The 12,978-nt window shown below is 37.5% G+C and overlaps 1 protein-coding gene across 1 annotated transcript in view; it reads left to right on the top strand.

Moving 5' to 3' along the window:
• LOC107293039 (epithelial cell-transforming sequence 2 oncogene-like) overlaps nucleotides 1-12,978 on the top strand; it is a 44,460-nt gene that overhangs the window by 13,149 nt on the left and 18,333 nt on the right. Inside the window, exons 8-16 of the mRNA XM_029285301.1 lie at nucleotides 130-138; nucleotides 2,182-2,320; nucleotides 4,020-4,188; nucleotides 5,790-5,918; nucleotides 8,058-8,150; nucleotides 9,289-9,471; nucleotides 10,144-10,247; nucleotides 11,651-11,764; nucleotides 12,613-12,824. Coding sequence (XP_029141134.1) covers nucleotides 130-138; nucleotides 2,182-2,320; nucleotides 4,020-4,188; nucleotides 5,790-5,918; nucleotides 8,058-8,150; nucleotides 9,289-9,471; nucleotides 10,144-10,247; nucleotides 11,651-11,764; nucleotides 12,613-12,824 — 1,152 coding nt within the window. The remainder of the gene's footprint in view (nucleotides 1-129; nucleotides 139-2,181; nucleotides 2,321-4,019; nucleotides 4,189-5,789; nucleotides 5,919-8,057; nucleotides 8,151-9,288; nucleotides 9,472-10,143; nucleotides 10,248-11,650; nucleotides 11,765-12,612; nucleotides 12,825-12,978) is intronic.

Below are 12,978 nucleotides of genomic sequence, written 5' to 3' on the forward strand. Positions count from 1 at the left end.
GAGCCTGCTTCTGCAGGCTCAGGACACAACACTTATTAATTGCCTTGCGATGGGGACATGGTAGGACCTCTGTTCACTGTGCCACAGCTAATCTGTTCTGCCAAAAATAGCCAAGAAATGTCTCTGGAGATATCTTTTGTCCATGGGTGCTACAGAGATTTATAGGCAGCATGGATGGTGGGGGAATTCTGTGAGTTGCAGTCCACACATCTTAAAGTTGCCAAGGTTGAGAAAATGAGTATACAGTTCGATTTAAAACATTTGCCTTAGAATTTCTGTTTCCAGTGGTGTAGCTTGGTGACTTTGCTGTGGCAGGAAATAGAGTGGTATTCCTTTCTGAGCACTGTTTTTGAGATTCAGCAAAGGAAGGATTGATAACAATGCACTGCGTACTATCTAGTCTGTTTCTGCCTAGCAGTGGAATAGAAAGACTTGTTGCATTTTCCTCAGATCTGTTCTGGGAGTTTGGGGAAGCTTCCTGAACAAATATGTTGCTTTCACACACACCAGAGGAAATCCTGTTGCAGGAACGGAAATCTGTTGGTGTAATATTAGAGGGAGACTTCAATCTGGATGTAGCCCCAGGATGACCTTTGGAAGCTGAGTGCACAACTTTTATCTCTGCTAATTAAAAAAAAAAGGGCAGCTTCTGAAATATTAGGGGAGTGGCTTTGGAATCTAAGTTGACAGATTTGCTGCTAAACAGGTAGAACTTTCCACCTAATGAAATTCAGGGAGGAGCTATAGTAAGTATCACCAGGAAATATTGAGATCATTCAGCAAGCATGATGATTTGTTTGTGCTGTTGTTTTTAGCAATGACCGTTTGAAAAAGTTAAGTTTAAAATAAGATTGATCAAAGTTTGTTATTTGTTTGTTTGTTTGTTTAATTTATTCATTTATTCATTCAATTTCTATTTCTGCTCATCTCAAACAAATGAAGTTTGGATGTTCCATATTTGTGTTTTGTTTTTTAAGCAGAAATCACAAGGAGATCCATATCTAGTTGCAACTTCAGGACAAAAGAAGATGTGTTGCCTGTCTGTCCAACCTTGTGTTTACAAGCCTAGGTCTCCTGTTCTGTCGTGCAGAGAACTCCTACTATTGTTGCTGTTGTTGCTGCTGCAGCTGCATGCAAAACCTAAAAACCTGCCCCAGAATGAATGAGGAGACCCAGTAATTGGTTCATTTGATCCAATATTATCCATTCATACTGGCAAGAGGATCTCTAGAGCAGGGCTTTTCAACCAGTGGTACGGGTACCACCTGTGGTACACGACCATCAGGTGGTACGCGACCATCCTAGAAAAGTGGTAGCGGGGGAGGGGAATGAGCTGAACAGGTGGCAGCACCGCATAAGCCTGAGCGAGAGATGGCTGGAGCTGCAGGGCTGTCAGGGCTCAGCGGATGCACCAGGATCAGCGCTTCGGGGCTGTCAGGGCTCAGCGGAAGCGCCAGGATCAGCGCCAGGCTCCAGCAGGAGCTCGGCGCTGATCCTGGCGCTTCTGCAAAGCCCAGAAGAAGCGCCGATCAACTGGAATGTTGCAGCACCTCCAGGGTCTTGTGATTTACATTCATATGCTTGCCAACTGATTCATATTTATGACAGCCACAGTGTCCCAGGGTCATGTGAAGTGACCAAAACCTGCTGCAACCACCCAGCAGACGGGGGGAATAAAAACCAAACACCCCCCCACCCCACCCCCGCTGCCAATCCTCAACAGAAATGCTCACAACAATGGAAACCTCGGACAGGAGGAAGAGCGCCGCCGGGTGGGCAAGCAGGTGTCTTGCTCGGCTGTGGCTTGGGGGGCACTTTTTTTCAGTGCCATTGTAACTTCGAAAAGTCACTAAGCGAACTGTTGTAAGTCGAGGACTACCTGTACTTTATCACTTTTTTCCTTTTTTTTTTTGGTCATCAAGTTTTTGACACCTTGCTAGGCGACTGGTGGTACTCGGATATTGCCATATCCTAAAAGTGGTACAATGGGTGAAAAGGTTGAAAAGCCCTGTGTTAGATAGCGCCCAATGTTCAAGTCTGTCAAGATCCTTCTGTATCTTAAGCCTATCTTCTGGAGATATTAAGTCCATAAATCCAGAGCTTGCACGGGTTTGCCACTGTTGACTGTGATTATTATAATAATAAAACTTCATATGTAATATTAACTTTTTATTTGTACAGAAGGAACATTACTTGTAGCAGTTCTTGTCTTACCTTGTCTCACAGATTTCGTCAGCCTATTTCCCAAGGATACCCCAATGGGAAGTATTCGCTCCATCCACACCTGGTCTTGATATCTTCCCATGTGCCTGCATACGAGGTAAAACTTTATGCAATCCGTCTTTCCTGCTTTCCTCCATGGGACTGAATGAGATGTCTTCCATTTTGTACACATAAGGGGAAAGATGCATCAAATATATCCAACCAATCAAACAACAGAAAATTTGCTAGGTGAAATATGACAAAACACAAGGACTCATAAACAAAATGAAAATATATTTCATAATTCATTTAATGTATGAGCTAAAAATGGGGAGAGTGAAAAGCAGAAAGAAATCTAGTTAGTTCTCCCGTAGCCTTTTCCATCAAATATTTGCCTTGTGCTGAAGAGTTTAAAGGCTAGTCTTAAACTGAATAAGTATGTTAAAGTTGGTTTGCTGATTGACAGAGCCTTCTGACTCATTTTTGTGGTGGGCATTCTTGTAATGCATAAGCAAATAGTGAAAAAAGACCATCTAGTGTCAAATTAATAAACTTTGAAAGATGCCATCTAAAACAGAAAATATGTTGTTTAAACTGCATATACATGTAATGGTAGGGTTTGTTTCCACTCTTCCATATTTGTATGTGGTTTATTTTATTACAATATTGAATTTAAAAATAGTTTAGGAGAGTAAACCACAGTTTATAATAGATTTTTGTTGGCTAATTGCAGTTGTGGCTTAGCATGAACAGGGATACGTGGTTTACTCTGTGTGTGTGTGGGAGGGGTATTCTTTGAATTCTTTTAGTACTTACCTAAGCATCAGAAGTGCAAGTAGCTTTGAAAAGTAGACATAACAAAGCATAGTTATTAGACTATTTCCAAGACAATAGTCTTGCTTTTTTTCCTAATTTGGCAATTAGAAAATTGTTAATATGACTTAGTGGTGGTACAACATCAGCAACTAGAATGTTGGCAAAATCAGTCTTGTACAGAAAAATACAACTTTTGAAGTCATTGTATTGGTTATTTGTAGGCTACTTGGCTCAACTGTTAGCTCATTATCTATAAAGTCCTACAAGGCATAGTAACTTGTTATATTGGGTGATATCTTGGTGGAGTGGAATCTGCCCACCTGATCTGATCATGGAGAGTCTACTTAGAGATCTTCATCTCTTTGTGAAGTAAAAGTTGGACATGGTGGCAGGACCTCTTAGCAATAACCTAGTTTATAAATATCTCTCCATTGAGCTACATGTGACATTGTAAGCAAGTGAAAACAGTCTTATTCCATCAGTCTTTACCCTAACTGAATAAGGATACCATGATGAGTATTTTTATGGTTTTTGTAGCAGTCTTATTGTACTGGTTGTTTTAACTAATCTGCTGGGTATAGTGTGACCTAGAACTGCCATAAAAATCAACCAACCAATACATAAAATAGACTTTTTATGCAAAGTATATGGATCAGAATCACAGATAAATTAATTTATAGGAAGGCAGAATATAGAAAAGGAAAATATCCTGAGAGTAAGAGTACTTTAATAGCGGAACCAATCTCAGCAGATTGGACTTGATGATTCCAACTTTGTTTTCAACCCTGTTTTTCTACGAGTAATTCATTTTGTGAATATAATTTTAACATTTTCCTTTTCTAGTCATAAAAACGAATTCTATCTAATAACAAGAACTTTCAAATATATAAAAGTGCAAGAATGTCTTTAGACTGATAGAATTCATTCACTGTACTAAACACATTTGCTTTTAATTTGAAAACTATATTCTTACTTGTTGTTTTCTTTCAATTTTATTTCAGATGGTTGTGGACAGTGTTAAGCATGGTGTGGTTATGGTAGTGTATGAGCATATTGGGACCACACTGGAAAGCCTCATTCATTCGGTAGAAAAGGCCTTGGATGGCCAAATAGCAAAGAGTATTGGGATAATTAGTGATGGAGATTCCAGAGAGATTAACTTGCTTCAAGGTAAAGTTAAGATAAAATAATAAGAATCTTGAAGAGCTGACACAATCTTTCATATTGAAATATTACACAGAAGAGTTGAAATATGTGGAAGTGAATTTCCTAGATTCTGATTTATATTGCAAGTTATATTGGTTTACCTATTTTCTAGCTGATTATGGAAAACAACCTCTTCCAGAAAAAAGATAACTATATGAAATATTATTGTTAAAAGATTTTTTTAAATTACCAACAGCAACAAAAAAAACCCTGCAGAAATCAGCAAATATATCCATGTACAGTACAGAAGTAGTCAAGTATAGGTTTTAAAAATATTTCTGTTGGAAAGATACTGGAGCAAATAATGGAGAACTGATTAGGGAATGGAGGAATAGGAAACCAGATCAGATCTGAAACTGACCAAATTCCAAATTTTAGTAGGAAGGTAGGGCTTTTCTTCGTTTCAGTTCAATTACGGGCCAACACCTAATTGATGTTGTTTGAATTCAAAAAGCTAAGCAGGCTTAGACCTGATCAATACTTGGAAAGAAATTCCAGAATGATAAATTTCCCTTCTTACAATTTTTTTGTGGTTTTTTTCCCCTTGATTAAGAGGTTATAAGATCTTCTGAGTGTGAAAATTTAATTATTTTTTACTTGACCTAATAATGTTTCTCTAAATTTCTCTTGCCTTCACTGAAATTTAAAGACCATAAAGTATAGCAAGATATATTTGATAATCACAACTTCCATAATTAGTTTTCAGTCATCAATCTTACATATTTCTGCAACTTTTAGTGGTAGAAGTGTGTAGTGGTACAAAAATGCATTAATTTTTTCACTTCCCAGTAACTTGATTTGCTTCCATTGCTCAATATAAGGCATATCTCCTTACTTAGGAAAAATACAAACAGTATTTCATATAGAAGTCTAATCTTTTGTCAGCCTTTTATTAGATTTATTAGATTTTAACTACTTTTTTTAAAATAGAGATCCTGATAAAATAAAAGAGTATTTGGGAAAGTAGAACAGAAAAAAAGTATTAGACAAGAAGAAAGCACAAAGAAAAGGGTTTTTTTTCCTGCCAGCCCAAGATTTAAAAACTTACAAAATTCTTATTTACTATGTTGAGTATAACAAGAGATCCTTGCCTTGAATTCTAGGATAATCTTTATATATATCATCATCAATGCAGATGGCAATTTGCAAAGGAAGAAAGGTTTTGCTGGTTCCTGCCTCAGTTTGATTAGAATCTAAAAATATATACAAAAAGGAGCAGGAAGAGGGAAACAGGACAATTCTTCCACATTTCCTATACAAGGAAAAGATTATTATGGCTCTAAAGTTAAGAGATAGGCTCCAACTCAATAATGCCAGAATGACATTGTTTCAATCTTACATCTTAAAAAAATAATAAATCATAGGAGTTTGTGCATCTCAAGAGTAAAGGTAGGAAAATCAGAGTCTGGCATGTTACTTATATACGTCTTCTAGAAAAAAAAATTGAAACAGTCAATACTTCCTGGTGAGGTATAATTAGGAGAATCTTTTTGCAATTCAAGACAATTAAAACCCTGAATATTGTCCATTCACCTTAAAAGCATCCTTTGCTTAATTTTATTTAGGTTACACAGTCAACACCCAAAATCTTCTTAAACCTGAGGTGAGAGAGTTTTGGAAGCGCTTAAAAAGTTGCATTATGTCTCCAGAAGAAGGGGGAAGCATAGACCTCTTTGTTCCTCTGGCAGCTTCAGGTCAGTCCAACTTGCCACCCTGAAAAGTTGGCATCTTTCTCTTTGTTTACAATAGATCTAATCAAACAGGAAACTCCTTTGATTTGTTTGGGCTTCAAAGGAGCTACCATATGTTATGCACTGGTTAATTGCTGGCCACAAACTATGAATGGTTTTGCTTCTTCCCTCTTCCTTCCCAAACCCTTTTCCTTTGGGTTGTGCCTTTTAGATATTAGCCAGAAAGTGGGAGTTATCGCCTCTTACTCATGCTTTCCAGTCATTTCCACAGTACAAGCATAACCAGAGGCATACATTGATCAAAAAGTCAATATGTTGGCTGTAACCATGTGATTGAAGCCCCAATACTTTTGTGTGTGTGTGTGTGTGTGTGTGTGTGCGCGCATGTATGTGAGTATGATTGTTTTGGCATCTCCAACTCCCCCCTCCCCCAATACCCCTGAGTATAACTTCATTTAATTTAGCTTCACCTAGCAAACATTTGGGTTATCCTCAGCTGTATCAGAATTGGTCTTCAAGAGGCAAAGATCCTAAGAGTTGGTTCACGGACCAAAGACTAAAATATTGTTTGTGTGTCTTTTCACTTTCAAATTAAAAAAAGAAAGAAGTTTTCTCTGATGGATAAAAACATCCAGAAATCCAATTTTCTCTTATGCCCTAGCTTTCTCCTCCACCTATTTATAGGATGTCCTGTGAAGAGTCTTTATCATCCTGTGAAATAATAAAATATTATTCACAGGCCATTATAGAGATTTCCACCTCCACATAATATTGTTATCACAGTATTGTACATAGTGCACAGAGTTATGTGGTACAAGCTCAGTCAACAGAAATAGCACAAAAGGGTAATAAAATATGAGGAGCAAAGAGAAAGCAAAAGACACATACTGATTAGAAACATTATTCCAAGTGTTTTTTTTTCTATAATGGCCATAACACCTCATTGTGAATTTATTCCAAAAGGGGTAGCGATGTTGGGAGATCACGGTAACTGGGTCAAGGAAACATCTCCTTCGCCTTATTTTTTCAAACAGGCAGTAAAATTAAATTGGGGAAAAAGTAATACCACATTTCTTGTGGACTATTCATTGCTCAATACAGAGCATGTGTTTTCCCATCTCCAGCAGGAACAGGCAACTGCATTCATCCACTCTTAGGTTGATGTTTATTTTAGTGTTGCAATTGCTATATTCTACATTTTTTCAAATAATGTTTATTAAAAGTTTGAATTAAACAATAAAAGATAATAAAGACAAAAAGAAAAAAATGCAAGAATATACAGTAAATGCATAAAGGGGGAAAAAAACCCTTCTCCCTAAGAAATGACTCCCCACCCTCTTCAGGGCAAGTAGACAGTAAACAATTCCCTAATCTCTTTACCTTCCCTTAGCTAACAGATATAAAACTCTTCATCTCATAACCTACTTCTTAACAACCGCACATCAAATAAGTAACTATGTCTCCAATCCAGTTACCAGCAAAAGAGCCAAGCAGAGGTCTAAATTTTTTCATCAACATAATGTAAAACTTAACATTCCACATCTTGCCTTGTAACTACAATATAGGCTGTCCTCGACTTATGACCACAATTGACCCCCCAAATTTATGTTGCTAAGCAAGACAGTTGTTATGTGAATTGTGCCCTATTTTATTACCTTTTTTGCCACAGTTAAATGAAGCATGTTAAGCGAATCATGCGGTCGTTAAGTGAATCTGGCTTTCAGAAGCCAGCTGGGAAGGTTACAAATGGTGATCACGTGACCCCGGGATAGTGCAACTGTCATAAATACATGCCAGTTGCCAAGCATCTGAATGTCGATCACATGACCGTAGGGATGCTGCAACGATCATAAGCATGAAAACCAATCATAAGGCACTTTTTTCAGTGCCATTGTAAGTGTGAATGGTCATGAAACAAACGGTTGTAAGTCGAGGACTACTTGTATACCAAAATATCATTTGAAAGTCAAGAAACGGTCCCAATATCCTAATATAAACAAAATTTAAAAAAAACCAAATTTAACGTGACAGAAGAAACCATTTTTCCTTCACAAAAGAGCAGCTCTAATCCACAACATTCCAAATAACATCTTATCCTCAAATGCATGCTACGCCTTAAATGATTACTTTACTCATTTTCAGAGGCAGGAAAAGAAATCCTTTCACAGCTGACTCATCTCACTGGAGCATTCTTCAGGACTCCTACTGGAATAGCTACCGGGTCTTATCAGCACAGTAGGTGGAGAAAATTCCTACATATTTGGGAAGATCTACATCAGATATTTGACTGCTGGCCATATTTTAAATCAGCTGCATCCCATCTTATTTTCCTCAAAGTTGCTGGGCCCAGGCAGAAGCCTCAGCAGAATCAATACTGTATATAGCTTACATTTTTAGGGGATGGATGAGATTGCTAATAGATTACAAGTGAGCAATGACATTTGCTAGCAAAGAACAATTGCCAATCAGAAACTGATGTATCAAGTTTAAGGATCAGTGATCTGACTTGGCGCAATAAACAGATGCAAATGGTATTTTGTAATGGGATCCTGAAAGACTCTAAACAAGCAGCAGCCGGTTCTTCTAGATCAGGCATGTCAAACTGCCGGCCTGCGGGCCAGATTTGTCACGATGAAACCGTGTCCACCCCATTGCTGGCAATGGGGAAAAAGTCGCGATACATCGTGCGACGTCATGCGACGTCACGAGTTTGACATGTCTGTTCTAGATCTTGTTAGCAATACTAAGAGGACAATTGAAATTGCTGGATGAACTATAATTGTAAAACAATTTTGTCTGTAAGATGCATGTATTCTTCCAAATGTTATTAAATTACGAGAAGTCCAAGCAAGGGGAAACTGGAAGAAAGAGAAACAAATTTAACTACATCATGAATACTAATACTTCCATGTCGGAAATACCCAAGTGCTTCCATGGCAGAAAGATTTGCCAGTGACATCATCATTGCCCTTATGTGTCCACGTGATGTTGTCCACCAAAGTGGTACCCATTTATTTACTTGCAGTTGCCCACTTTCAAACCGCTGGGTTGGCAGGAACTGGAGCAAGTGACAGGAGCTCACCCTGCCCTGAGCAGCAATGGGTCTTGAACGTGAGGCTGCAGAACATCAGCTCAGTGTTCTAATCTAACCTCATGAGCTACTATGTTCCTACTACATCATTTATATGCAGCATTGCTTTATTTTCCAGGGGTTTTTAATACAGAAAACAAAATCAGCAGTTTCTTATTTGATAGCATATTGATTCTCCCCAAATCTTAGCTAATTCTGTTTTTTTTGGGGGGGGGGAGAGGGGAGAGACTGGAACATAAGAAATAGTCCATGGAGAGGGAAATGACTTTTGTGTTATTACAGTCCTCAGTGAATGGCTGGGAAATCAAAAAGAAAGCTCTCCTCCGTTGCTGTACCTCACTGAAGTAAAACTGCAAATATGGCTCAGATTCACTGAGTTGCTGGAAGAGGCACTGGATGTTGTCAGGAAAAAGCTGAGTCCATATTTTTTTGATTTGCAAAAGAACATGGCGGGCAAAATTCTTGGTAAATTTTTCTCATTGTAGTCTTCTATATACAGTATATCTGAAATAAGAATTCCATTGGACATTGTAGACTTTTTGTCCGTACAAAAAATGCTCTCTCCTTAGCAATGGTGCTCGGTTTACTACAAAGATAGATGTCTGGGTTGACATTATATATGTGGATTTTTTTTGTGTTGTGTATTTGTGCATGGTTGCATGCCTTCAAGTCAATGATGACTCCTGGCAATAGCCTGGACATGCCCCTGCAGTTTTACCCTTGCATCTTTCTTAGGAGTGAGAAACAATGACTGGCCCAAGGTCACCCTGCTGGCTTCATGCTTAAGGTGGGACCTAAACTCATTTTTCTGTTTCCTAGCCTGGTATGTTAATCACTATAGCAAAGTGGATCTCTATTTACAGTATGTGTAAAATCTCATTGTTGAGTTTGATTTCTGTTCAAATACTCATCAGGTTCAATGCTGATTAGCTGTGTGCTAGATTTGACTAGATGCTGCCAACTAACTCTCTGTCTGGATCTGTATATGTGCAGGCGCAAGTAACTGGGTAATTAGAATATCCAAGTAATTTAGTTTACAAAGGGGTTTCCTATTTTTGTCCCCCTTTAAACAAAACTGTGAAATGACTAGATAGCAACCCTGTGACATCTTACAAGTAACCAATATTTTATACACAGGTCAAATCATGTTTAATACTGTGAATTGGTCCAACATTCAAGACAATGAAAGAATAATCCAGACTTTGGCTAATGGATTAGTTGAACTCTCAAGAGGAAATCACGTATGATAAGTGTAATCTTTTAAAGCACTATATATTAAAAATAAGTTGCAATGGCATCAGTTTTGACTTCAGGACTTATTTGGTGTCCTTCCATTGGCATCATTGTCCTATTTTAAGACAACTTGGTGGGTGCAGGGTTATATTCCCTTGTGGTGATCCTGAAAACCAGGAGTCGAAACCCTGGCTCTATGCACAAACTATCACTAAGAGGGCCACACCATTGTAATTCCCCTAGCACTACTGTTTCTTGCTTAGATACTGTATGTTCTTATTAGCGCTTAGGATAAAACTCTTTGTGAATTCACTTACTAGTCTGATAGTCTCTTTTTCGAAAAGCTTTTAGGGGGATGTGAGCAGAACAGGAAAAGGTAGCATCTATGTTGTCAAGTGACTGATTATAGCATCCATTTTAGCAGACCAGAAGCCTCCATCTCAGATCTACCTAATGTTTCTTACAGCTCTCTTCATAAGTTGATTATCTTCATAAATTGATTATACACAGAAGGCTATAAAGGAGCACAGAGACGATGCGTCTTGACTTCACATAGGATTCTGTGGTGCCTCCAGCACTATGGCATTTATGTACTCAGTGCCACAGCTACAAAGCAGCACCTGTATACACAGTCAGCTGTATGTACAAAAACAGAAGAACATGTTAATCTCTTCCTTTTTTTTTTTTGCACGCAGCTGTATTTTTAGATAACAGCTGAAGAGAGTTGTGCTTCTCCCGAGACTTAAGATGCATGCAGCGATAAGCAGGAAAGTGATTAAAAATGTTAGGAGTTCTATTTTTTGACACAATACAAATAGCTTTAATTTAATTTAGCTAATGAAGAAGAATTCTCTTTGTTGAGCAACCAACCAAAACGTATGTTCCTGTCCCTGGGCTCTTATAAAGGTCAATACAGTGCCCTGTTACAGTCTGCCTGAGAACAGTTGCTCTCAACTGTTGTTGCTTTGAGAACAAATTGCCACCAATATTCTGTTGCAGAGAAGGAGACTGCCAAAAGAAAGCTTCCTTAAACAGCTGAATGAAGCTGATCTGCCATATGTTTTTCCACATCTTTCGCATTGATGCTGCCTGCGCATGATAGCCACTATTCTTAGCATGGGACAATAAAGTATCAACTTGACCATTTTGTTAATGTCGTGTTTTTTCCACTGCCTTTCTTTATGTTTTGTGTGGGAGAAATTATTCAAGATGAATTAGCTCGTGAAAGTGTAGAATCATGCCATAACTTTTTACTCTGGTACAGCTTGGACCTAATTGATTAAAATGAAAGGCAATAGTTGAAACATTATCTGTACTTCCTCTCTTACTAGTTGATGTGGCAATGGCTGTATCTGCGTGAAAGGAAACAATAGGCATATTCTTTTACGCATTTATTTGTATGATTTTTTAGGAAAACCGCCTGGAATTTCTATCATCTTTCCTCATGAAGAAATGTGAGAATGAAGAACTTGCAAACCAGGATTTCTTGACTGAGGGCACTTCGGAATCAGGGCTTGTACTTAAGGTACAAAAGAATTCAAGTGTTGGGTTTTCACTACTCCTGTAATTTTGTTTGTCCTTATTCTGTTCAAACCCTTTTTCTTGACAAAGTGAAAGATAAGTGGTTTGTCATGAGATTTGAGGTCTTTGACGGATCATTACTTGAATTTTTTTTTTATTAAGATGGTATTTTAGAATAATTTTATATCCTAGTATTGAAAGGAAGGTAATATGTAATTTTATTAAAAAGATATTTGCACTCTAATTCTCTGCTTCAGAATTTATAAAATTGAACTCATGTATGATGTATATGTTTCCAGCATGGAAACTTTAGTGATTAAAGTGGCCTATTTTAGCTGGTGCTGTGCAAGCCAAAGTTATTTCAGTAGGGGTCCTTGGTGCTCTCTGGGCTTCTTGTTTTCTTGCAGATGTTTCATTACCCTAATTAGGTAACATCATCAGTGCTAATACTAGCTTATTTCAATAGCTCATGCAAACAAATTTCTAAATGTGAAATAGCATATTGAAAATAGCATCTTAATAGCATATTGAGATGAATGAACTGTATAATGTCTTACTATGAGAACAAGTAACTAGCAGTACTATACATTTTGATTCAAAAATAAAGCCCAATAAAGTTTAATACCAGGTAAGCATATGTAGTGCTGAATCTGAAGAGGTTTTTGAAGTAATAGCAATATGCTTAAATCTCCTTATATATATGAATATATCTGGATATGGATATACGAAAAAAAGCTTCTAAGTTGCATAGCCAGAAATCAGATATAAATGCACCGCATCAGGCTTTAGATAGGTAAAATAAGCACGTTTTTTTTTTTAAAAAAAATTGTTGTTTCTCTCTTTGACATTTAGATAGATGAACCTCAAGGTGTGATAGAGAAGCGCCAAAGCTTTGCCAGAGAACTTCTCTTAAGTGAGAGAAACTATGTCCACATTCTGGAAATTGTGAAAGATGTCTATGTAAAACCATTAAAAGCAGCACTGGCATCCCATCAGACCATCCTAAGTGATATAAGTATTCAGCTCATCTTTTCTGATGTCTTGGACATTTTACAAGTAAATAGGTATATTTCATTGACTCTTTTGAACCATTCCACTACTAAAAAGTTTTAGAGATAAAACAAAGCCAATCCCTAGCAACCCCACTCTAATAAATACTCAAGGGTTTGGGAATATAGTAATTTGAAGTGATTAATAAATTTCCTGTAGACATAATTT

This window comes from Protobothrops mucrosquamatus, unplaced genomic scaffold (assembly GCF_001527695.2).
Source record: "Protobothrops mucrosquamatus isolate PMUCROS unplaced genomic scaffold, P.Mucros_1.0 scaffold1485, whole genome shotgun sequence".
Lineage (NCBI taxonomy): Eukaryota > Metazoa > Chordata > Lepidosauria > Squamata > Viperidae > Protobothrops > Protobothrops mucrosquamatus.